The sequence below is a fragment of the Chroicocephalus ridibundus genome, chromosome 1, assembly GCF_963924245.1.
Source record: "Chroicocephalus ridibundus chromosome 1, bChrRid1.1, whole genome shotgun sequence".
Classification (NCBI taxonomy): domain Eukaryota; kingdom Metazoa; phylum Chordata; class Aves; order Charadriiformes; family Laridae; genus Chroicocephalus; species Chroicocephalus ridibundus.
In genome coordinates, this window is record NC_086284.1 from 62,262,382 (window position 1) to 62,288,959 (window position 26,578).

Below are 26,578 nucleotides of genomic sequence, written 5' to 3' on the forward strand. Positions count from 1 at the left end.
GGGAGAGGAGGAAGCATAGCGTAAGCTGATGATTAAATCCACCAGGATCTGAGCTGACCTATGAAGTGCCTCAAGGGAGACTAGAGCATCTTTGCTCACTCACAGCTCTTTGAACTTGTTGAGGTGAAGCTGGTCTCTAGAGTTTTAGTCTTCCCAATTAGAACTCATGACACTACTAGTATCATCCTCTAAAAATTGTTGGATTTCTGTAGTAAATCTGTTGGGATTCCAGTGGTAAATAATTGGCAGATTATTTTTTCATATTCTTGATATTTTATTTCGTGTTCTGTCTATTGTATTCCTAAATATAATTTGAGATATTTTTACATTATTCTGGATTTGGTTGTGATTTACTCCTTGAAGCATGTTCCTATATTATAATTATTATTATTGCCTGTTTCCATCCTCTTTCATTATTTTACAGCCATGAACTGGTTTCCCCTTCCTCTCTTTCTGTTCTTATGCCACACGAGTGTTTCTTTCTTTGCACTTCTTTGGTTCTTCCATGTGAAGTGCACTGAGATTCAAATTAACAAAAACATAGATGTCTTACTAATCGCTCAGTTCTCTTCCATACACTTTTCTTCTCTTGGCTGCTGGAGCTCTGGAGTGGCTTCTCTCATTTCCCCTCTCCCTCCATCTCTTTCCCTCCTTTCCCGCCACCCCCCCTCTTTTTTTTACTGCTGGCAGATCCTGAAGCTTTATTTTCTTTGACCATCCAGTGTTCATCTCTGCTTCTGATCCACCTGCCTCAAGAGGTCACCCCCCACCCTAGTAACTTAAGGCAGCACCTATTCATGTGTAAGTACCAAGTACAGGAATGTTTGTCTTCCAAGAGTCCCTATCAATTGCAGTTTTCTGTTCACTCACCATTTAGCAAGTGAATTCCACTTACCATCCCTCACCTTCCAACTCATAATATGAGCCATTTACCCCTTATACATTTTCTGTGATTTCATCTTTCGCTGTGGCTGCCACCAACATTTTCATTGAAATGTCTCTTCATGCAGCTTCTGACCAAATGTAGGGATTTCTGTCATTGCTATCCTTTTCAGATCCTCAGTAGCCTCTGATGTTGCTGATAGCTTCAGCCCTACTCTTTAGTAATTGTCACATGTTTTGCTTGGCTATCACTTTCTATCCTGATAACATTTTCAGTGTTTCCTTTGATATACAGTATTTCTCGTATCTCCCTTTTTATGAGATTCTACCAATTTTAACCTTATTTTCTTGCTTCTTTTGCAACTTACCTATTCACAGAACTTCTGTCATTAATTTTGGGCTAGTCACACACACTTCTCTCTTCCTTTTGGGTTTGTTCATGCTTCCATCTCAGCCTGAACCTCTTGACACCTGAACTGCTTATTCCTTCCTCTTTCCTTCTTCTCTTTTCATTACTATTTTTCTACCACTGTTGCTACCTAGGCTATCGCTGTCAGGACGTAAGCCCTTGCTAGTAACTCTGGCATCAGAGAATAGCAAGCTGGACTCTGTGAATGTGCAGGGTCTGCCAGTGAGCACGGAGTGCCTGTAAAGCACAAGGAAGGAATACCAGTGTTTTCAGATTAAATGCAGGCTGAAATAAGAAATGTGAATGACAACCTAAATGATTTGAATAAGAATTGTTACTGGCCTCCTCTGACGAGCAGAGATTGATTAATAGCTTGCTTTCCAGACCAGCTGTCCATGCTATGGTAGAAAGACATGAGGTGAAAGATATGATAAATTAGGGTACAACTGAATAAGACCCTATTACCATGTTTCTGCATGATTGTAGTGAGTCATTCACTTAAAAATTCAGCTGTCCATCATTGCAGTACCAGGAATAGAGACATTATGTCTCCACAAAGATAGAGGTTGCAGGAGGACACGGCATAGATTCCATGGCACTCTACTATTAGAAATGGATTCATAGAATCATAGAATGGTTTGGGTTGGAAGGGACCTTTAAAGATCATCTAGTCCAACCCCCCTGCTATACACAGGGACATCTTTCACCAGATCAAGTTGCTCAAAGCCCCATCCAACTGGACCTTGAACATTTCCAGTAACAGGGCCCCCATAATTTCTCCGGGAAACCTGTTCCAGTATCTCAACACCCTCATAGTAAACAATTTCTCTCTAATGTCCAATCTAAACCTACCCTCTTTAAAATCATTCTCTCATAAGCCCCCTTTAAGCATTGAAAGGCCTCCCCGGAGCCTTCTTTTCTCCAGGCTGAACAACCCCAACTCTCTCAGCCTTTCTTGACAGGATAGGTGTTCCAGCCTTCTGAACATTTTTCTGGCACCTCTCTGGGCCTGCTCTAGTAAGTCCATGCCTTTCTTGTACTGGGGAACGCAAAACTGGTTGCAGTGCTCTAGGTTGGCTCTCACCGGAGCAGAGTAGAGGAGCAGAATCACCTCCCTCAACCTGCTGGCTAGGTCCTTCTTTTGTCTTCCCCTTCCCTTCTCTGTGCCTCTGCACACAAACTTAATATGCTATGGCTGGAGGAGGTGCATCATGCAGCTTTTTGAGATCAGTATGTTCTACCTACAGACCCATTCACTACATTTCAGTTTTTTTCAATGATGTAAGATTTGCCCAGGGTGTGTTGCAGTGTTCAACCACAGCAATAGTTAACATCATGGGTTTTTTTGGCTTTACTTGGTTCTTTGAGTCTTTCATGTGCAAGTTAAGTTATTTTGGTGCACACACATGAGACTCGCAGGTTTGTCAGCCCAAGTCCTTTCTTTGCACGGCTATGTAACCGATACACACCAGGCCTGATATGTACTTATCTTGTATCCTGGTGAGAGATACTTCTCTCTCTTGTCCGAGTTTATGGCTGTGCGGCTAGCTGCAGATGTGTCCTGAGCTCTCAAGTGTTGTTTATTCCCTTACTGTGGCCAGTCATGCTTTTCAGTTGATGTCACCATTGCCTGCTCCATCTCACTGGTTTGACTGTTGTCCATTACGTTCTGTTCTCTTTCAGAACTGAGGGCAGGCAGGCAACAAGAATTCAAGACAACAATAAAGATCAATTTGAAATCGATGTGATAATGTTCTTAACTCCAATAATTTTCATTTGTTCTCTGGACAATTATAGGCCTAGCTGTGAGTTCCTGTCGCAGCAAAGTAGCAACTATTGAAGAAATAAAGCAGAAGCCCTTTTGGATCCTCTGCATGCTACTGGTTGGTGCAGGATTACGGTACTTAAAAACTCTACAATAGAAACACACCAAACAAAGATAGTAAAAAAGTGGCTGAATCTCCCCACAAGTTTTTCAGTAGCCCTGGTGAAGGTTGAAACTCATAACAAGTAACTCATAGCAAGGCCCTCACATATTTCTAGGGATGCTCACATTTTGTTTTATGTCAGTATTCAGACTGTGCTTTATATAGTGGGTCACGAATTAGATAATTAGTGTTGATAAAACCTTTTAATATGTAGTCATGTATGTTTGCACTGTCCTCAACGCTAAGAAACAACAAAGCCTCTGGTCATCCCAGTAAGAAAATTCTTTGACTGGTGACAACAGAATACTTTGAGAAGTCCAATTTGTTTCTTCTAGTGCTTACCTACACATTTCCATTCATGCATCCTTCACACCAGTCTTAAGATTTCCAATACAAGTCTCTATGTCTTGTCAGAGAACAAGGGAAAAGATGTGGTTTATAAGGCACACATATACTTTAAGCCGCAGTTCCCAGCTTTCTGGTGTTTTAAACTTTTACAACAGAGGCAGAAGCTTCCACATCACATTCTTAAAATTAGTGAAGGATTCTAGGATCGCATAGTCACCACCAGGATGTATAGTGGAACTGCTCTCTCTCAAAAGGCTGGTATAACTTGCCCCTAATTGCCATGCTCCTTTGAATATAAAATTTTAATTTCTATCCAGCCAGGCTAAGTAATTTGACTCAGAGGACGTGCTGCCTTTCCTTCTTTTTTTTTTTTTTAATATAACTATGCATTATTATATGATAAAGATATATAACAGAAACTGTGAATTATTTTCTGTGAAAGTTCGAGGTCTAGACTACAGAAATCATGAATGACATTTATTTTTGTCATCTGTTCAGTGAAGCAGAAATGTGATATTTTCAGATAGCATGTTCTTATGAGGACCCATAAGACCATAACCATAAAAATGAGAGTTATGATTAATCATATGCTTCATTAAGCAAAGCTAAGTATTAATACTATGGTGCAGTTGCTGTCAGACAATTTCCTCATTTCTTGCAGTAATGTTGCTTCACAGAAACAGAAATATCTAGGACATTCGTGGAACTCTCTAATATACCTAAAATACAAATTAGGAGAGAAAAATAATACCAGCCTATCTCCCAGGCGAAGACAGCTTTTGGCACTGATTGGTCTGAAATTTCAGAAATATGGATTCAATTCCTGACTCTACCATGGCTTCTCAGACTACATGGGACATAATTTCAAAGCCTACACTTGCCAAAAGTCAGGCATCTTGTATGATTTCTGATGCCCAAGGCTACCCTTGCCTGACCCCAGCTTGGCTTCACAAGGACACAGGGATGCCTGCATAGCTGCTGCCATCATAAAGATGTCCTTGATATCTTAGGGTATGTCAAATGGCACTAGGCACCTGAATTGAACCTGTAAAATCTCTGTGATTCTCATTATGTTAAAATAAGAGTTTATTTCCTACCCAGTAGGTTTTTCATGTTTTCTGTTGAAAAGTGTTTAGATCAGGGACCATGTTCATTTGGCCAAGGAATCTGAAACACATATAATTGTTACAGAATTCACTAGACAGTTTTATACAATTTAATAGAAAATTTTGATTATGGTATTTGTTATTAAAAAAAATGCAGTAGATTCTCCTGGGGCAAAACCCCCATATGCTTACTGGGTAAAACTGGTGCCAAAAAAAGTGAAAATTATTGTATTAGTTAGTGGAGAACTCGGAGTCTACTTGGCATAAAGCTAGTGGGATTTAGGGTTTTATTTTGAAAATGGTAAGTAGAGAGTTAATCGTTCAATGCCTGTGTGCTTGCAGTTACCTACTTCATCCTAGCTCTGAGGCACATCCAGGGGCAGCAACATAAATTCAAAAAGATCAGTAGGTATTGAATTAGATACAAGAGTAACTGATGTAGCCAGTACAGGTGTTAATGTGCATGGTGTATTCTGTATTAAATTAATTTGGGTTTACTTAGTTAATTTTACTTTCCTAATTTTTCTTTGAAGTGCACTACAGGTTTCTGTCCTTGTCACCCAGACATTTGTGCAGGAGTATGAAAAGTTGAGACTTTACATAGATGCACAGAGAATTTAGTTTGCTTAGCGTTTCGGATAGCATAGAATGTGATTTAGGTTTGGAAAATGATTTTTAATTGATTAATAGACGTTAATTTGCAAAGGCCAAGAGGGTCTTATATGTTGAACCTTGTATCCTAGGCTATAAATAGCCATTACACTATACCCAGGCTTCCCCTATGTTCAGGTCAGTGTACTGTGTGCAACTAAATCCTGTCTCTGAGAAGGGCATCCAGCTACACTCTAAAGACTCTAAGACACGCACAGCCATGACAAAATCACTAGAAAGTTTGTTCCAATAGTCATCATCCTTGTTTGAAATTGTTTCGTTTCTCAAATGAGTTTGCCAGTATGAGCTTTTCTCTCTGGTTCGTGCTTTGTCTTTCTCTGTTTTTTTAAGAATTCCCATTCTAGTACCTTCAAAGAAGGTAGTTCAGATCCTGCTGAAACACTTAGAATTTATTTCCCCCACCCCCAATAGGCTAAGCAGATATAGATCTTTGAAGCTCTTTCAACAGGCCATTTCCTCTGCCGTTTGAATTCTTTCTTTGGAACTTTTTGGGGCTCTTCCAATTTTTTCAAAATCTCTTCAAACATGGATATCACAGTGAGTTGCAGAGCTTTAATGTCCATCTCATGAATGCTCTAAATGTTCCTACTCATTTCTGTTCCTACTTGCTTCTCTCCTGTTACATGCATATGAGGATGGCATAAACCCCTTTCACGGCAATGTTTCACTTCAAGTTTTTACTGAGCTGTCTGCCTGTTGCGTTCCTCAAACCGGAGCCACAGTCCGCCTTTTTAGACTTGGACAATAATAAGCAACCTATAATATAATAGACAACCAGTATTTCACTTCACATTTATATTAGGGTTGTCTAAATGCATGTGGCATAACTGTTCCAGTTCTTCCGGTATTCAATAAAAAGCAAAATCAGTGATCTAGTAATGGTTTTACCAACTATTTTCGCATATTTGGGCAGGTTAATGAAGCCTGCTCACTTAGAAATATTTCTCCCAGATCGATGTTGTTTAATATTCTCTTATGTTAATAATATAATAGAAAGTTCTTCATCATAGTCCTGTAATAAAAAATAGAAAATCCTGTTTCTATTTAAATACAGAGAGAAATATTTGTTTCATTTACTGTACTGTTCTAAATCAGGGATCCTGCATTATGCTGAGATTTTTCATATTCCCAGTACACTTTTAAAACTTCCTGTTTTTCATCCAGTTACAGATTTTTGTCCCCCGGCGTTCCCCCAGTATATCTGTTTTATTTACAACAAAATTTCTCATTTATATTGGTTGCTGTCTATTTCATCTTTCCTTCTTTGGCTGTACAGCCTAGTCATTCCTAACTTGTTGCATCTCTCCACCGTTAGACCTAGGTGGAATTCTCTCTTACTGTGGAATAGTGTTGTTGGACTGTCAGTTAAATTCCTCATACAGGACAGTCAAATTCATATTTTTATGGCTGAAGATTTGTTTCCTCCATTTCTGCTAAATATTGACTTTCTTATATATTTATTATATTATATTAGTTTGAGAAACTTGTTCTCCTGAAGTGCCAAATTTTGTTTGGGACTGGCCTCAGTTTGCCCTTTGTGAACATTATCTGGTTATAATCAGTTAGTCTATAAGTAAGAACCGACTTCCTCTGCAATGATTACTGCTCCTTTTTCATCATGCTGACAGTCCCATGTCATGGTGCCTTTTGTATTAGAAAATTATCCTGCAGGTTTTTTTGGGAACTCTGACAACAGCTGCATGAGTAGCCCTAAAATGAAGTTCCCCACAACAACATAGTTTTGTTTCCAGGCATGGTAAGAAATAATTTGTCCTGGGGTTTGGTGTGATTTTGTTTGATTTGTGTTAATGAACGTCTACTACTAACCTGTCTCCGCTTTCTTTGTTGCTGCATTCATATTTCACATTTAAATCTTGTGGTTATGTGATTTATTGATAATTCTAAACAAAGTGACACTACCTTTAACATTATCTTTTTCTCTCCTTTGCCTCTCCTCCATCACAGTCTTTCTTCTTGATTGGAGATTAATGTTTAAAACATTCTGTTAAATATTTAAATGTCCGTTAACACAGATTTTTATGAACGAAGATCTATGGTCTCGGAGCCATCGCAATATGCAATTTGTTTGTGATTTTAAGTGTTTTGTGTTGAATCTGAATTGATGATAGACCAACACTTTCCAGTAAATCTGCTTAATCTGAATAGTTAAATCAGTATTTTATCATGTTAGCCAATTCAGTTGGGCTGTAAGTCTTCAATGAGAGATTTTTCTTTTCCCCTTTGCTCTATGATTGCTTCATTCTTGAATTTCATGCTCCCTTATGAAGGGAATTATATTCATATCTAATAGGACCTATGAACAAGAGCAGCACCTTTTTGTTGCTGCTCTTGCTCATTATTTTGAGAGCCTGGTATTCATTGGAATGAAACCGGGACACTTTGAATGTAATTTGAATATTACATTCAACTCAAAGAGCCAAAGCAATGTTTTGGTTCTTCCTTTCGATCAGCTTGTTTGGACATCTTCAGGCAAAAGCAAAGAGTCTCTGCAAGGAGGATATACACAACTAAACTGTGTAAAGCAGTTATTCACATGCCAGCACCCACAGGAGATAGACAGGACTTAACGAGCATTGGGTGAAGCACTTGCATCCTCACCGCCCTGATGGGTGAGGCATCCAAAGAGCTGCAGCAGCCCAAGCTGGTGTCAACTAGGAGTAAATATTATTTTGGTAAAACGGATTCCTTGAGAAAAAAGAATCCTTTACGTTGTAAGGATTTATATGGCATAAAGGAGGAGAGGAATGACCTGGTCATCTCAGAAAAATGCATGTCAAAATTTCATGTGGTAAACTGCAAACTCTGTTTGCTGTAAATTAATAGATTATTCATTACCTTCTTATTTGACTTGTGTAAAGGCTTTACAGACATGATCAGTGTCTGTATTTGATAATCATAATGACTATACGAGAAAAATGATACAAAATCATTTTCTCAGTGAAATCAGCATGGAATTCTTACTATTCATTGCTAAAATAAGCACAAGTATTTGTAACTCCACAAATAATTTTCCAACACCGAACATCCAGTTGTATATTTTGCTCTTCAGGTGTTGAGCTATTCTCATATCTAATCTATATGTTACTAAGAAAAAATAAATAAAGCAGATAAAAATACTCTGACAGAAGCTTGCCCATAGTAAATTGGTCTAGGCAATTGCATGCCATCTACCTGGAAGGAGCATACGGAGAAGTATATATTCTTGTTTTCTACCTCTTGTATTTTTGTTTGTAGTACAGTTGTTCTTGATCCCAATCTAATGCAGAAGCTAAAGTAGCATCAAGATTCTATTGTTGTTAGTCATCAATTTGTAATATTTGATATATGTTGAATGCATATATATAAATTTGTAATTGCTGAACGTCACTTGCAGAAGTATTATTACTGTCATCATAAGACTGCGTCATTGCTACTGAACATTTAAAATTGTATAGGTAATAAGATTAAAAAAGAGATTTATTTTTCGGAGTCCGGAGCACAAAAATTGTTCTGAACATTCAGGTCACTGTAAATGACAGACTTTGCAGCTTCCAGCATTTTCTAATTTAAATTAGAAAAGTATTTGGCCATCAGTAAAACATTAAGGAAAACTACAAGGTTTGTCTCTCCTTTGGGCTTCTACCAGTGCTGCCTACGGGTGTATGATGTCAAGTTGCACTGTTGCCTCATGAGAAGTCCATAAATTAGAAAAGCAAAATTGCTGGTTTGCTTCTCTGCATCCTACAGCTCAATGCTTTGCCAGATACTCCTACTGCTTGTTCCCTTCTCCTCAGCCCGTGCTCCCAAATTATCTCAGTCCCTTCGTTTCCACTCCCGTGCCCTACATAGCAGGTAGGATAGGAAAAAATTCACTGGTATGTATAATTTCCTTCTTTCAAGCCCAGTAAACTGATTAGCTAAGGAATGATCTTCTCTGCTGCAGAAATATTATTCAAGGTTGAAATGTGAAATTGTGGCTGGGAGACATTTCTTACTTCTTTTTTTTCTGTTTTCCATTTCTGTATTCTTGTCTGCATTTGTTGTCACCTCAGATTTTGCCCTCAGATTTTCCCCTCAGTTTACTATTCAACATCTTTTCCTTTTTTATTAATCTTTGTACAAATAATTCTCAAAGATTCTATTTAATCTTCTTTATTTTTCCTTTTTTTTATACATTGATCATAGCTTCTAGGCTCTCTCTCCAACACATGTTCTAGGGTTTCTTTGACCTTTCCCTCACTTGTCATTACCTGTCCTTCTTTCCCTAACCTTTCAGAGTGTATTCCTCTCCACTTGCCCTCTATTTTATGTTTTTTCTCGTTCCTCTTTTCTTTCTGTCCCTTCATTTCCCCCTGGTTTTCCCGCTTATTATTAATCATCTTTCGATAGCTATGTCCTTACTACTGTATTCTTCTTCTGCCTCTCCATCGTCCCTCTCATTCAGGCTTCTTGTCTTGATCTGGGAATTGAAATCTAAGTGTTGCTGTGGAGAGAGCCCACCATGGTAGCCTGCCCATTCGTCTTCGAAGTCCTGCCTTGAGGTCATGCAAGCGTGTGTTGGAGAACGCTCTGGTCTCTTCCTCCTTCCTGCTCCTCCCTGAGTATTTCACTGCAGTGTCAGACATGAAAATGCCAAACCTTTTAAACTGCTGAGCTGGGATAGCTATGTCTGGAGAAGAGGTGCACCAGAGAAAAAGGATGTTGTCGGGGTGATGAGAGGAACTCTTTGCAGGTTGCCAGTTGTGTTTATGTACAACCAATTTTGGCAATTGCATGAGACCCTGGGGTAATTATCTTCATTCTGTACTATATGAGTTAATCTGTAGCAACTGCACAACCCAATAAATTTGAGCTGATGCTGAGCTTTTTGGATGAGGGGAGACACGCCTATGCTTTTCTGCACGTCACTGGGGCATCCTGTTTAACACAGGAATGGGAGAATTGAAGAAGACCACCCTGCTGGGAAGCTGTGCTGTCCATCTGTCCATCTACCCCACGCCAGGCACTTCACACCGCAGAGGTCGGAAGATGACCTCAGTTGTGACCGCAGTCACTGCTTTCTGCTTGCTTTGCTCATAACCAGCCTTGGTGTCGTTACAGGCCATGGTGTCTGCTCGTGCGGCCGATGCATTTGCCAGGATGGGTGGTTTGGAAAGTTGTGCCAGCATTCAAGGAAGTGCAACATGACAGAGGAAGAGAGCAGAAGTCTTTGCGAGTCGGCGGATGGCATATTATGTTCGGGGAAGGGTAAGAACTGGCATCTGAGCTACCCCGTGTCCGTGCTCCACCAGAGGAAAACGATCATGTTCTGGAAGACTAGTGTGCGTGGCAGTGGGTTGTTGTTCAGTAACCCTTTCTGACAAAGGCACCTATTATTAAAAGGATGTTATATTTGGCTCCCGAATGCACTTACATCCATTTTGACAAACACCCACCACAGCCGTACGTGTTTAGCAGTGTTGCTCTCCTATGCAATTTGTTAATAGCATATAATTTCCTGTATGTGTTTATCAGATGCTCTGCATTGAACAGCTGTACATTATAAACTAACTGTTCGTGCTCCATCCAGTTTGAGGGACAGGGGCACTGCCTGCAGTAACACTGCGGTGGGGGAGAAGGCAAATGTAATATCTCAGGCAGCTGTAAGTGGAGGAGAGTGTTTAACAGCAACATTTGGTATACTTAATCACCCCCCTCCCCAACACAGCAGCAAAGGAAAGGTAGATGTCTGCAGCCCCCACAGCAGAATCCCGCAAACTCTTTCATTTACTGATTTTTATTCAGGTCGTTGCATCAGCTTCAGTCCGGCTATAAAAAATTGCCACGGGGAGGAGAAAAATTTAGAAAATCTTGATAATTATCTGAAATTGTTCTCTGAGGTTCTTACCTTGCAGTCTTTCAGGCTAAGAAATTGCATTTACTGGAAAGAGGACTTTTTAGCTCCCCCATAGCGCAAACTGTCTATTTTTGTAGATAATATGTCTGAAGGAGAATAGGCAAAAAAACGGGTGATGGGTCTGGCCTGAGGCCAGAATGCGCTCACTCCAAACTGGAGGTGACATTTCATGTGTTCAATATAAACCTTGCATAGACAGGTAAGAAACCTGCTAGCTGGAAAAAACAGTTAGTAGCCTTCTGCGTCAGGCAGATTTCCAGTTGTCCTTTTGATAACTTTTATTTCAGTGCAAAGTAAATTCAAATGAGGTTTCCAGCCTGGCCTTCTTCCATCTGTACTATCACTTGTTAGGATTCTCCTCCACTGCACCATTTTATCTTGTTCCCCCCACCCCCCAATTTTAGCAATGTCATAGAAAATGAGAAAGTTGCACTGTTTCTCTACTGTTTCCAGAAGACTTGGCTATCTTTAAATTAGTGTCTGCGTAAGAGGATGCTGAGTTACTGGAGAAATGGAGTTGCTCTGTTTTACTGCAGAAGTTAACTTTTCTTCTCTTAGTCTTGGTCTCCCTCTGATTTTTTTCTATAAACGGTGAAGGTGAGCGAATATGCTTAAAATCAATAAAACGCACTATATGAGATTCTAAATAAATATAAACATGACAAATGATGTCGAATTTTTAAACATTTGTATTATCTGCTATCATTTTGTAAGGATGGCTGAGGGCTATCTATTCCAGCCTGTAGGTCTTTCTCTGAGAACAGTTAGATTTGAGCATGTACATGAAGGCTACAATTTACTTTGAGGCGTCGGAAACAGATAATCTAGCAGGAATTTGCAGAGTCATCGAGGATTTTTTGGCTATGATTTTTTGGCTGTTGGCTACGTTGCCCAGGGGCTGGTTTGGGATCTGGTGGCTGCAGTAGGTTGGAGCAGTCTGAAAGTGGCTCTGGGTTGTAACCAGCAGCAGGTGGGTCCTGCTTTGAAACCTGAGTGCATGGATGGAGGCTCCAAAAGCCCACATTTTCTAAGGTAGCGGTGCACTGTTGAATAGCATTTATTTTCTGTGGGAATTACAAACCTGACCCTAAATCCATATGAAGCAACACTGGTGGGATTTTTTATTACTTTTTTTAACTTTCTTCGGCCTCCAAGCGCAAGTAAGGTTCCAACGTGATGGAAAGTTGCCCTGAGGACAGTCAATATAATACAGCTGTGTCAAGTTAGGTGCTATAGCAGCTTTGCTGTGGTAACATCTGGTCATATGTGACTGCTTGTCCCAGCAGAGAAATACCTACATAACATAACTCCCAGAGGTGTGTGGCCAGTGAACATCCAAGGAGGCTACTATCTCTTGCCTTTTCCCTGAGCAGGATGAGGATCACAGGCAAAAACAGTCTCGTTACTTGTAAATTTTGTTTCTATGCTTAGCTTTTTTTTTTTTTTTAAGGCAAATCTATTCTGGATGCTCAAATACGTACCTGGAAATCATGTCTTACTGGGTACCCATACTTCAAAATCTGTTCATAGGAAGTGTGACCAGCATGATCCAGAGGCCGAAATGACAAATTGTTTTTTCTGTTTCATTGCTTTGAGCAATAAGTAATCATTACTGGTCGAATAAAAGGGAATTTTGAACCTGTGCACTAATGGTGGTGGTTCTGTCTTTGCTGGAAACCCAGCCAAGATATGCAAGAGCTATAATGGACTGAGGGAGCTTGAGTTTCTGTACGCAGGATTTAATAGACTCTAAGGAGTTCTGGTTTTCAGCAGATAACTGATGAACACTTTCAGAAAATTGCTCTCTGTTAATGTAAGCAAAGTTGGACATCCACATTCCCAGGCTCTTTTCAAAATCTTGGCTCGCTGACTGCACCACCTGTAGCAAAAGCTCTTCCCAAGGAAAACAGCAACACCCACCACGCTGCTGCCTCCCTGGCAGTAAACGTAGGGCTGCAGATGGCTACTGTAATGGTGCAGGACGCGGGCCAGGTAATGAGCCAAAGCCCATCCGAGAGGATCTGGCCGGGATCCCAGGGAACACCCTGCAACTCATTAGACTCATTTTAATTAAACTGAGGAGCCTCCCAGAGCAGCATGCTCTGTTCAGGGAAAAGACTTGATACATTCATTCTCCCTAACACGTTTTACATTATGGAGCCTGATCTTCCTTGGTTGACTCGGTGTTGAATTTGAATTTGCTGTATCTTCTGCAAAACAGTTTTAAACATCGTGGGCATCCCCCAGTAGCAGCATCAGCACTTGCTTATGCAGAATCACTTCAGGTTTCTTACAACGTCGTGCTCTTATTAGCTGCTTTAATTTCACTGAAAGTCTCATACTATTCACCATTATTTTCAGCTGTCAGTACCTTGTAGTTTGTATAAACAGAGACATTCGGTTTAAATTACCCTCAAGTATGTCTTAGTTTCTCTCTTATACAGCAACCGTGCAATATGTATGCTCTCCTCCACTGCCTCTTTATACAATGGCATTTTTTATCCTTGTAGGGAATCTCAGTATTTTCTGTGCCCATGGCTCGGTAAGCAATACTCATAACTCACGGAAAAAGTAGGTGCTTAACCAAATACTCCCATCCCCAACTGTTCCACTCACCAGCTCTTCCTGTATATATTTACGTGTTCCATATGTTACAATTTAAAACAGCATTTCTCTAAAATTAGGCAATGAGTTAATTTTTTTCAACTTACAGTAAACACTAAATTACTTACATTTTTAATTAAAAAATTAGATACTCTGCTGAGGCTGTGCTGAAGTTTTAGAGAGTTAGGTTTCAGCGATCAGAGACACTTCAGTATTTATGGGAAAAACTAGGGAAAATTAGTTGATATTGAAAGATCCACTTTTTTTTTTTTTTTAAATATGTATTTGGATTTTTACTACGGATTTTATTCAGACATCACTGAAAAGAATGGAAAGATGGAAAAGCATCATTTATACACTTTGTCCCAGGCCCTGTTAAGTAACCCATGAATTCTGCTTAGGTTTTATTCTGACATAACCAAACTTCCTTCTATATATTTTTCTTTAATATTGCATTAAACGCATAGGTGACTCTATACTGGGATCATTCTGGAAATATTGCAAGAGCAACAGCACCTAACTCATTTATAAGCATGTTCTGTTAAAGGTCAACAGCTTCTTTGGTGGCATTTTTTTTCTTTTTTTGTAAGTTTGCCTCCCATCATTGAAAATTAAGTGTGTATCCTTTGTTATCACTTATTCGGGTTTTGAGCTTTTTGTATTGATTTGTGCTGTAACCGGTTCTTAGGGCTAGGTCCACAAAAGGATTTCTCCTTAGAAGTTACAAAGTGCTCCACCTTGGCGTTTCAGTGTCTGAACTCCATGTAGGGCCAGGCAGCTGAGGGTGGGCTCTGCAAAAGCCAGCTCTCTTCAGCTGGTGTTGGAGTCAGCCAGGAGGAAATGTCACCTCCAAGTGGCATCTTTGGTTGCAGAAAAGCCTCTCTCACACCCTTCTCAAGGGCTACAGGCTTCCTCATGCGTGATTGCCTGGGGGCAACTGTCTCTCCCCAGGATTCAGAGCCATGAGCCTTCTCCTGAAGGTAGGGATGTCTCCGAGTCTTCCCTTAAAGGGAGGTTTCTGGTGCTCGGTGGGTTACAGCATCACCCGAATGTCACCATAAAGTCCCTCCTTTGCCTGTGGGAGTGTGACCTGACATCCCTGAGGAGGAGGAGGAGAGAGCAGCTTATCCCAATGAGAGGCATTGGGGTACTCTGCAAGAATAAGCAAACTGATGAACCCCTGTTATGTGCACAAACCCTTTCTGACCTAGAGCACATATTTAGTAATTTCCTGGGAGGCGGAGCAGCTTAATTTGTGTTGATGAGGATATGGGGGGTCTAAATGGTAGTCTTGGGCACCTCTGGTCTTTTGGAGACTCATCCCAAAAGGCTTTAGATGAGGAGGGCCATTTTCTTCCTGGGTACGATTTTACTGCCTTCAGTAACAGTGGGTCAGGGACAATTTGAGCTTTTCTAGTCAAAAAAAAAGAACAGTTACTGGGAAGAGTAGCCCTGATTGTAGGTCTCTGAAACCAAAGGAAAGCTTCAAAATGTGAGTCCTGATTAAGTGAAATAGCAGAATGAAAGCATTAGTAGTAAAGTCCCACATCCTCTAGCTCACCACAAAAGAATCCTTTTATTCAAAAAGGTTTTTTCTTGATTATTTTCTTTTGTGCAATAGCTTCTTAGGCAGCAATTTTGAGCATACGCGCACGTGTGTGCATGTGTGTGTCTGGGTTTGGTATTTCCTAGCCTGAAAATGCCGGTGCTCTTTGGCTGCGAGTAATAATTTTTGTGATTTCAGGTTCCTGCCACTGCGGAAAGTGCATCTGTTCACCACAGGAATGGTACATTTCGGGCGATTTCTGTGAATGCGATGACAGAGACTGTGACAAACACGACGGTCTCATTTGCACAGGTGCAGTACAGGCTAACGCTTAATTGCTCTAAGAAACAGACTGTGTTGATGGGAATTATGTTAGACAAAGCCCAGCTCCTTCTTTCTCCAGTGACGGAGGAAGTGCATTTGCTGGTTATTCAAACCTGCTATAATTGTTTCTTCGTGCAGCGTGATAATCAACTTAAGGTTTCAAAACAACAGTCAAAAGCCTGAGTATGAATTTAAATAAGTAAGCCAGCTGTGAAATCCACCAACAATTTTCGCTGTAATAGACTACAAGTTACTGCTTTTTAGCAAAGGACGTGCAGCGTCAGCATTGTGATCTGGAGAGTTCTTTAACTTTTGTTCTCTTACTGGACCTCCTGTGCGTATAATGCCTTCTAGCCGTAGACAAAATCCACTTGTCTGATGATCTTTGGTAGGTGAGCGGCGTGGCTGTGTGGGTTAACAGAGCTTCCCGGCGATCAGACAATTCTCAGTGGGAGGCTGGAATACCGGACGTTTTTTTTCGTATGACGTGATGGCTGGTGATTAAAGCGGCTTCACCTTAACGTTGGCTGGGAGTTCAGGTGGCAGACGCGTCAAGAAACGGGCAGGCTGCCAACCAACCCTCATGACAAATCTAGTGACAAGAAGCAACGTGGGAATTGCTAAATTAACTCACTCGGCTGCTTCCTGTTACAAATCTTAATTTTAGAAAATCTCTGCTGAGCAATTATTAGACGGGGAGGAAATCTGCAAGCCGATGAGAGGGGGAGTGGGAGGGCTGACACTAGTAAATTGTGTCTTCCAGCTAGCCCTATTAGCAAGGGTTCTCTGCTGGGGGCAAGTGGCCAGTGTAGAGGCAACAGGAGCCTTATCTCCAGCTGCGGTGGCTATTCACGTATCTTCATAAGGTCAGTAGGAAGAGGAGCTCAAACTGGAAACCCAGGCTTAAAGGTCTCAAGCTGAGCATGCAGGAGTCATGAAAAATATTGAAATAAAATGAAAATATGGGACTCAGTACTTTAGGGCCAACACATTTTTCATCTAATAGAGAGTTTGAGATATTATTTATTTGCATAGCACTTCTGAGAATTTAGATTTAAGTTTTTCATGTTGAGTGAGGTTCTTATTGCTATTCTCTTCGCAACTTTTTACAGCTTTTTCTTTTTGCATAGTAGTTAAAAATAATCTTGTTTTTCCTTCTACCTGGCGGTACAGTGTGAACACTGAGCCTCAACAGTTGGGTACAAATAGTGGTGGCATAACCATAATTTTTGCAGTTCTGCTGATGGAATTATTGAGAGAATGCTGTTAAACCTTTGCAACTGTAGGTTTGGGGTGGCTTCTTAATGCAATGGTACAGTAATTGTTTCCTTCCAAAGGAAAAAAAAAAAAAGGGTGGGGGAACAATAAAGGAACAGTGCAACTACTTTAGCATGGCTTTTTCCTTCCCATAGAACACATTTTAATGTAGTACATTTCTATTATGATAATTGCCCTTTATTCATTTCGTTCCAGGCAATGGTGTTTGTAACTGTGGAAACTGTGAGTGCTGGGAAGGATGGAATGGAAATGCTTGTGAAATCTGGCTGGGGAGAGAATACCCTTAACAAAGGACATCAAAGAATGAGGAGGTTTTTTGTTTATTTTTCTTTAGGCTGCTAGAACATTTAATTTCAGAGGTACTCAGTGTGTGGGTGTGCATGCACGCACACGTACATGGGTGTAAATACTTTAGAACGCTCGTTTGAGGGCCTGCTCCTTACAGAAATGCATGACAAAACTAAAAGAAAAAAAATGAAAAATGCTTTGGGAGCAGGACAGTCCAAGCTCAAAAAGGTAAAGTCATAAAATACCGGCCCTGTGGAACTTCTCCAGAGTTTTTTGAGAAATTCAATGGGACTGAGATTACATCCATAACGCCTATTTCTTAAGCAACTTTTGGAAAAGGTGTAAGAAAGCCTTTTTTTTTTTTTTAACATTATTTGCTTGGTTGTCACCTCTCCATATCAGTACGCAACAATATTCCTGTAGAAGAGTAGCACTAGTTGAATATTTGCCAAATTATTAATTTGATTATTTTTATGGTGTTTGACAAATACATTGTTTGGCCCTTTTTTCTTTCTAAAACTCCCTATTAGGCACCAGCTCATAAATTGAGAGAAGCTGTAAAGAAGCTTATAAAAATATTAATGATATTTAATTTGGTCAAAGAATTGTATTTATATAACTGAGGTCCAATTACCTGACAACCACAGACCGAAGACCCAAAATGTTTGAACGGACCCCTGTCCACAAGAGAATTTCTTAGTTTCCGTGGTTAATGTGTGAGCAAGTCGGTTATCTCGTCTACATACTACGATACTTTCAAATACATAACCTATAGGAGTGTAAGGAATGAAACTAATAAAGATATAAATGTATGATTACCTATTCTGAATATGTATCCTGCAATTCATATGTACTTTTCTCATACTATTCTATGTATGTACAGTTGCCGAGTCCTCTTAAAAGTAAAGCAAATGAAAATTTGTTATACTAATAACTTTCAGGATGACAATTCTGTATGCTATTAGAAATCACTGTTTGGAACAGATTGCACTGTCACACATGGTATTCATTGAATTTAACTGCTTTTATAGAAGTGGGGAGCCTGAAGGTCAACTGACTGGAAAAATCAGCCATGCTACGCGGTAGCCTGGTCTCAGCCAAAGGTGTTCAGACAAAGGCAACAAAGTAATTAAACTTTTAATACAGTAAATACAAACAAAGCAGTGGTATGAACAAAAATTTTATTTTTATTTTCCAATGGTGAAATGCTGCTCAGTGTGAAATTCACATTGAGTTATGAACGATGCACAACTATTGGGACTTCCCTAACTTATTTACATATGAGTCTCGTATTTATTTTTTTTTGTACATGTAGATTTGGCAGCCCTTGAATTCTTTAGAGCAAAAAAAGATACATACATTTTAGTTTCAAAAGTGTTTACATTTTGTGAAACCATGATTGAGCAAGAAATTGCTTAAATGGCTGGAAAATATTTCTTTTTAATACCAAATTGGAACATCATGATTTAGGTGCCAAGGTCCTGATTTTCGAAGAGGTACATGGTTCAGAAATAAGGGAACTACAGATCAACCAAAAAAGGTATTTCCATTATTAGTCTAGAAATTAGTTTTCTTTTCGAAAGGACAATTTTGAAATAGGAAAATACAATGGTACAGAACATGTAGTAGAATGCAAAAAATTTGAATGAGTTTATTTAATCACTTTTATTATCCCCCCTTCCCACGTAGCTTGCTCTTTCTCTTACCCAATTCTTTTTCCTTAACCTGGATTCTTTTTTTCTAAAAATGAAGCTTGTGAAACCCGTGTTCTCAGGGAGTATAATCACCAAATATCCATGCATAACTTATATTGAAGTTATGCAGGTAAATAACGAGACATACATCCCAAAGCTGCTAGCTGCTCTCTTTTCAGAAAAATATCAGGCAGAGTTCTAAAATGTATTGATACAGCATAAAGAATCTTCACTGTAAAATTAATCTTGAAATTATAGTTTATATTTTATACTTATAACCCTTAAACTCCGTAGAGCTTAGCAGGAATATTTTCTTAAATTTTAACATAGAGGCATTTTGTCAACCCTGGTGTCTGGAGAGCACAGATTGTTGGTTTTATTTATATTTATGAATACCACTAACCTGGATCATCTTATAATCAGTGGTTTTTCACATATACATTAATCTACTGAATCAGAGATCGATCAGAGAAAGATACAAAATTTTCCTTGATTTCCTTCCGTTTGTATTTAGTACTGTGATAAGAAAATACTAGGTAATCAAAACTCTCATCTGGGTTCAGTAGATGTTTTTGTCTTGTTTCTTGGCATGATAAGCAGATCTATATATACTGTAGATCAGCCGTGGTATTTCAGGTATTCTTATTCATAGACAAAAGAACAATTCTTTAGAGGGTTGCAATGTCATATTTGATGCATTTAACTTTGTAATTTTCTTTCATTTTAAATTTACATACTTAAAGAGTGTAAGATGATTCTGATTTCTGTTTAGAACTTTTTTTAAAAAAAACCCAATCAACTCCAATACTTTGGCTACTGGATGGATTACATAGCCATAACATTTCAAAAAGTGTTATCCAAGTTGTTTGTTAAGGTACGCGTGGAAAGGGTATTCTAAGACAGCTACTGTCAGTGGTTCATTAAAATGTAAATTATCGAACAAAATGGTGCTATCGCTATAAACCTTAAAGTATTAACTAAGACTACTAAAATATAGTGTATACATAAATTCCTTTCCTATTTTTATTCTGTTTCTTATAATGTTGCTTAAACATTCCCCCTGCTCTTCATGCTGAGGTAACTGGTGATGTAACTCCCAGCAGATCTGTTCTGTGGCTCATTTCCTCACTAGAAAAATGAGATTGGAAGGAATAAGATTATTATTCCACATACGCAAAAATAATAGCTATATTAATAAATTGCGATTTTACACCTCACACCCTGCAACGGGAATTCCAGCTACATAAACTGTAAAAGCAGGAAGAGGCATAAGGGAGCGAGCCATACTGCTTGATTCTTCCATACCTAGTGACTTTAAAGATATTCTTCCAGGCCTGTGGCAAAAGGCAGTTCTAGGTGGTAAAAGAAAAAATAATGGGATAAACGGTGATTTTGTACTGGCTGGATTGATGAACCTTATGAACAACAGATACTGCAGCCTTGCTTTCTTCTTATGAGACAAAGAACACAACCCAGAAGTGGGCCAAATGCTTCTACAATAGACTTGCAGGATTATGCCTATTGTATACAACGTATCTATAATATCATCTATAAAACAGCTGTGGATTGATTTGCTTGTATAAATTATTAACCTACTTGTGATCCTTTTTTCCCTGGCCATACTCTCTTTTAGAAACACATTGATGAACATTTAATCATGTACCTGCTCTGGCATTTCTGGTGCTCTGCCCTTGCTTCTTTACAGAATGACATCTCACTTTCTAGCTAAATGATACACCTAAATGATACCGGGATGAAGAAAGCTAAGTTAAATATTTCTGTGACTAGGTGACAGAACAAAAATTTTACTACATCTTTAAAAATAAGTCATAGCATTTGCGTTAGTCATCACCACCACTCCCCCACCTTGTTATTAGACATTTTGAAATGCATTGCACAAAATATGAGTTTATCTAAGGGGGCATTTAAAAGAAAGATAACTTCCTTAGTCTAATTTTACTTGCATTCCCATTTGAATGGAGATGAATAATTTCTTCTTTATACCAATAAACAGATGTATCAGCAAGACACACTTTTAATGCGTGGACCGAACTGCCTGCTTTCATACCTCATTGTTTACAGGGGTTTTAAACCAAGAGAAAAAGTTTCACAATATATATATAAAAAAGTCAGAGTTCTTAGTGTTGTTGACTATGGTACGTACCATAGTCAAAGTGAATTGCCTTACTTTATATTTGGGGGGGAGGAGTTTTGTTAAGAACCAACCTGACTCTACACAAGTTAAAGTTTATGAAAATGGCAGTATATTGAAAAATTATTAGACAGTGGCTAAAACCCCAGCAAATTAAGCAAAAGCTGTGTTATGTCGACTACAAAGCACTTAAAAGCTATAGACGCCTTTCTATAGGCTCTATGATGTGAGCAATCTCATAAGGATTCTTGTGTATTTATAAAATTTTTGAAGTACAACAAAATGGTGGTTTGTTGAAGTAGTTTGTATCTACGTAAATCTGGATTTCTAAAACTTTGCAGGTGTGACTGATTTTGTCAAATAGAACTGTAGCTAAAATACAGATTAAAAAAAAAAAGGAAAGAGATAATGACTATATGCAGTGTTAACGTATGAAATGGTAAAATGAGCTTGGATTGCTGTGCAAACAGTCTCTCAGAGATTAGATAAAACCCAGAAGAAGAACAAAATACAAAGCAAGCATGCAAAAGATCTGGAACGCTGCAGATTCACAGACAGCTGGACATGTAAGTACAAAAAACCCAATCTGTAAATACAAATTGATTCCATCAGGTTTACTATACAGTACTTTAGCAGTAACAGACAGTTGAAAACAGCTTTCACTCAACGGCAAAATTAATTTTAGAGGGAAGAAAATGGTGAAGTCTCATCCTGGAGAACAGCAAGAGAGGTATTATATTAAGGAGCTAAAATTTTCTTTGGCATGGTAAAAGGGGAGAACTGAGTTTGCCAACCTATTTACATGACGTTTCACCATCCTGTGGCCAGTGCAATGATGTTTTGCACAGTCTACTTCTTACATAAACTTTTTTGTTGTTTTCCGGTATGCCTTCATATAAATGTTTTATTCATCATGTTGAATCTGTGTATACAACAAATAAGAATAAACACAAACTGTACAATGCAGACAAACTCTTTGCATATATGTATGTAAATTTAGTAATACAGACCAACAGTTCTTTGATAGACACAGCCTACTACATGCAGTTCATCCTTGCCATCCTCTTCCCATGCAACAGATGAGACAAGAGACAAAATTAAAGGGAGGAAACAAAGCACAAAGACCCCTTTGCTATGTTGAAACAGATTGTAGAAAAAATATTTTTAGGACATCTATTCATTGGATTAAACACACATACAGATTTATCCCATAGAAACAAAACCAGAAAATAATAAGAAAAATGCTGTATTTCCAGTATGCACTAACTGCTTACAAAAATTAAATCTGGCCTGAATTATAGCCCCCCTCCAACTGGTTTGCAGACCATAACTACCCAGGATAAAAAGTTTAATGTTGAAAACAATACTTATGTAGCAGCCGGCCATGAAGCAGAACCCCCTTGCATGGCTCAGCCAGGTCTCCAGCCCTGTCTCTCCCTGGGTTCTTACACTGCAAGAGTAAAAAGACGGCTGGATGGAACATGAACACACGTATTCCCTCCTCATGAACTCTAATGAAATTCAGCTGAGACAGAATGGAGCCTTCATCTTACTCAAAATATTATGAAGTGCTCCTCTTATAGTTGTAGGAAAGCCTGGGGCCTCCCCAGGGACCCGGCAGACAGGACAACGTCAAGGTCTCCCATGGGTCCTCCAGATGCAGAGAAAGCCCCCAGCTCACCACGTGAGTTGCTTTGGTTTGGTTCTGTTTTCTCAGGGGTGGTGCACAGATCCCACTGGACCAGACGGGATGAGAAGGGGGCACCGAAGTTTTTGATAAAGTGTTGTTTTTCCTACACACACATATATAGTGCTAGCAGGCAAGGGCACAGTCTAAGTCAATGTTTCTTTGCATTTTCATCACAGTATTAGAGTAGGTTTGGTTTGTTTTTTTTCTTTACATGGATAGTGGGCTTCATGCTTTACTCATTCCCTCCCCAGAAAGACCCAACATCAAGTGTTAGCTTGCTGTTCTCATATTACATATATAAACAAGAAAGTCTGGTCTAAGGGGAAAAAAACCCAAAAGTTTATCTAGAATTTAGCAGCTTTACAGTAGCCTCCTTGAAGAGTGCACTAAATGTTGCTTATAAAAACAGAACTATCATGAAGAGTTGATTCAAACTGAATCAGTTGTTCAGCTGAGCAGACAGGGAGTTTGAAATAACCAGCGGTCTCTGTTAGGGGCTTCAGCACAAAGATGTGATAAAACAAATTGCCAGAAATACAATGCTAAAAAAGGAATGGATGATTTCCTCTTTTTCTTTTTTTTTTTTTCTTCTATAAATATCAAGGTAACATCAAGAGGCCAAGAGAGTGTTGCCACACAGTTTTCCAGACTGAGGTACGGTTTGGTCCTTGTTGCCCTTTCTGAGAAACAAATACCTTCTTAAGCATACAGAGAATACCCATATTTTTAGTCTTTTGAAAGCCTGTGACTAAGTGTGCAACACTTCAGTGGCATCTCTGTGGCATTCTCTAAATCTTCCCCTTCCCCCCCCCGGCCCCACGCATTGGTTTAATTGTTCACAAGTGACAAACTCAAAGTGTTGATCGTGTTTCTGGTAATATGATCCAAGGCTTCAATTTTATAATGCTTTTGATTTCTTCTAGGTTCATGTAGGAGAAAGTACAGTATACAGAGATCAAGGCAAGGCACCTTCAATCTAGCAATTTGGTGGGCGTATTATCCTAGGAAGCTGGGTGGAGGTACGTACTGGGATACCAGTGAGATACATAGGACCGGGCTTTGCATGCTTAGCTAAAAATAAAAATAAAGTTTTGTAATATGTCCAGTTTTAAAACTTTTTTTCTTTAAAACACCAGAAATATTAAACTATAATTTGTAACTACCCTTTGCATTGGTGCTGCAAAAAAGAACACAACAACATCCTTGCCCATGCTTTGCTAAGTAAGTGTGGGATTCAGCCAAAAATAACAATGGCATTAAGTTCAGTTCCTTAAAAACAGGAAAGGATTATATTTGAAATGGATTTAGGTAGCGCAATTCTGGTTAGTCTTATATTTTTATTTTTTTGTATTGGTGGTGGTTGTTTTTCAAACAATGAAGATTTAGTAGATGAGAAATGAGCCTTAATTCAGGCCTACAAGGCCTACAAAATTCTTTGGACCCACTTTCCCAAAAATGAGTGGGTCTTGCTCGCTGGGCAAGGCAAATGTTACCATTACCAGTAAGCCTGTGATATGTATAAAACACACACACAAAAAGAAACTATAGGGGGATGCCAAACACTCGTTTCAGAAAACTTCCCCTTGGTTGTGTTTGACACTCTTCCCTCCACTATAACGCCAACCTCAGAAGCACAGTATCTGTTACTAAAGAGTATTCACATTTAATCAATATTGTAAGCCAGAGACAACAATCCTATTCTTTATAGATATAATTTGTAATAATAGATTTTTGAAGGCTTCCTGATTCCCTGATTGCTTTCAAAACTAAGCCACCGGCAACAATTAAGTTATAGAGAAACACAATCCCTGCAAAAGGTCACAGACAGTGGAGCGAGCAGCCTTATAAAAAAGGGAAGAAGAGAAATCCATAAATAGCACAGGTTTACAGCATCTAACTAGAAATTACTTGATTATTTGTGTGCTACAAAATAGAACTTAAACACATGGATTTTGCTGAAACTGGACTCAAAAAGGGATTATGGGCAATTGTCAGCAGGCAAGGTATCAAGTGTACTTGTGAAGTATGTCATTCACATGAAGTGTCACAGTCACAGAAAAGATATTAAAAAGGCATTCCAATATCTGGTAGGGCATTCCATGGTCTGAGTTTAGCTGGTTCATCCAGGTGTCTTCTTGTTGTGGGTGGAGCTACACGTTGAGCTTTATCCGCTGGCAACAACTCAGTTCAGAAACAGCAACGGGCAGGTCTGTGACGTGCCGCAAGCTGATCCACAGACACTGCAGAGGGGAAGTCTGGCACGGATAAATCGCTCAACTGTACTCGGGACTCAGTAAGTCACAACACCTGTGAGGATCTGGCTATGTCGTCTTACTCTTGGTAACTGGTTTGCCGCCATTCATTATTGCAGATGCACTTGTGCTTTTACTTGGAGTTACCCCAGCCTTTGGCACTGTTTCTCCGATATCATGCAAAGATGGTTCTCGATACATGGCAACTGCAGGGAGAAGAGAAGAGGAGAGACATTTTTAAGAATACATCTCATTTAAGACCTCATCTCAAGTAGGATTAATTTTCTACAATAACTGATATTGTAATATAATCCATGTTCCTGTTGCACGTGAGGAAAACTTTTTACATTGGCAGACACTTGTTTTGCTTGACTGATAGCTTTGTTTGATTCTCCAAATTTCACACTTCTTGTGTATCTGACTTAAACACAGTAGGAAACTGTATGCTTGCTTGTTTAATGGAAACTATAGAAGCCTCGGAAATGAAAAACTACTCTTCTGTCTTTGCATGAGGCAGACACACAAAAACGTGCAAAGACATAGACACATATGTATATATATATACACCCCCCTTAAATAAATATTCTGCAAGTTTCTAGAAGTAAAACATAAGAGATGAGACAAATGGTTTTTAACAAATGAGATTATACAATACAGTTGTCTAGACTTAAGTGGGTTTTTTTAGTCATAGAATCATAGAATTGTTAGGGTTGCAAGACTAGTCTTGGGGCCAGTTCTACAAAATTATTTGTACATCTGTCTCCCAAATCTGAGGAGCAAGGCCATGATCTCTTCAGGTGTGTACTGAAGAAATGTCCAGGACAGCAATGCGGAGAGTACACCAGAGATTTAGGTTTTTTAATTTATCCTTTCCAAAAATGTATGTAGTAGCCACTGATCTCCACTGAACATAGAAGTGCAGAAAACTCCAAATTAAACTATTAACTGAATTCTTAGAGGAATTAGAAGTTTGCCCCTGGCCTTCAGTCCCTATCTAACCACTTTAAATCCTTTGAGGAAAATACATGTGTTCAATTACACAGTTCCAGCATTAAGCTGCCTTAATGATTAATGCTCTTGGATAATTCAATTTAATTTTCCATGTCACTGAATCAGGTAATATTTCCACTTATACCTAACTTCAATAGCATTTATTTATATCAGAGCAACATTAAAAGAGATGTCAAAGCAGTCAAAGGAATTAATCATCACACTATGATTTCGGGACTGGCTGTGTGCTGCCATAGAGAGCACAATCCCTTTGTCCCTTGGCTAATTAGAGTAGGAGGCAGGAGCATCAAAGTACTGACCTTGATCTTCAACGGTGTGAAGTTTCATAATAAACATGAAGGGCCCCATAGCATCATTAACTAATCAAATACTTGTTCTAACATCTCCAATGACATAATCTAAATCCTTTTTATGGCTTCTGAAAGTCTGAAATTAAATGTCTTCTCTAGAGTACATAAGGCTGGTTATGATCTATGTCTTCAGAGTGGGCCCCCATAA

At 39.1% G+C, this 26,578-nt stretch overlaps 2 protein-coding genes across 9 annotated transcripts in view; one reads left to right on the forward strand and one right to left on the reverse strand.

The window, feature by feature from the left end:
* Positions 1 to 17,861, forward strand: part of LOC134520519 (integrin beta-like protein 1) — an 87,842-nt gene extending 69,981 nt beyond the window's left edge. The window contains exons 7-10 of one of the 3 annotated variants that reach the window (XM_063346139.1): positions 691 to 801; positions 10,446 to 10,592; positions 15,590 to 15,703; positions 17,189 to 17,861. In XM_063346139.1, the coding sequence (XP_063202209.1) occupies positions 691 to 801; positions 10,446 to 10,592; positions 15,590 to 15,703; positions 17,189 to 17,280 (464 nt within the window). In that variant the 3' untranslated portion in view covers positions 17,281 to 17,861. The remainder of the gene's footprint in view (positions 1 to 690; positions 802 to 10,445; positions 10,593 to 15,589; positions 15,704 to 17,188) is intronic. The other 2 variants (XM_063346056.1, XM_063346228.1) reach the window with 2 other exon arrangements.
* Positions 17,862 to 18,116: 255 nt separating this feature from the next.
* The window catches only part of FGF14 (fibroblast growth factor 14), a 425,616-nt gene continuing 417,154 nt past the window's right edge, over positions 18,117 to 26,578 (reverse strand). For 4 of the 6 annotated variants that reach the window (XM_063337122.1, XM_063337167.1, XM_063337151.1 and 1 more), the window contains one exon: positions 18,118 to 25,275. In XM_063337122.1, coding sequence (XP_063193192.1) covers positions 25,139 to 25,275 — 137 coding nt within the window. In that variant the 3' untranslated portion in view covers positions 18,118 to 25,138. Of the gene's footprint in view, positions 25,276 to 26,578 lie in introns of all 6 variants that reach the window. The other 2 variants (XM_063337140.1, XM_063337131.1) reach the window with 1 other exon arrangement.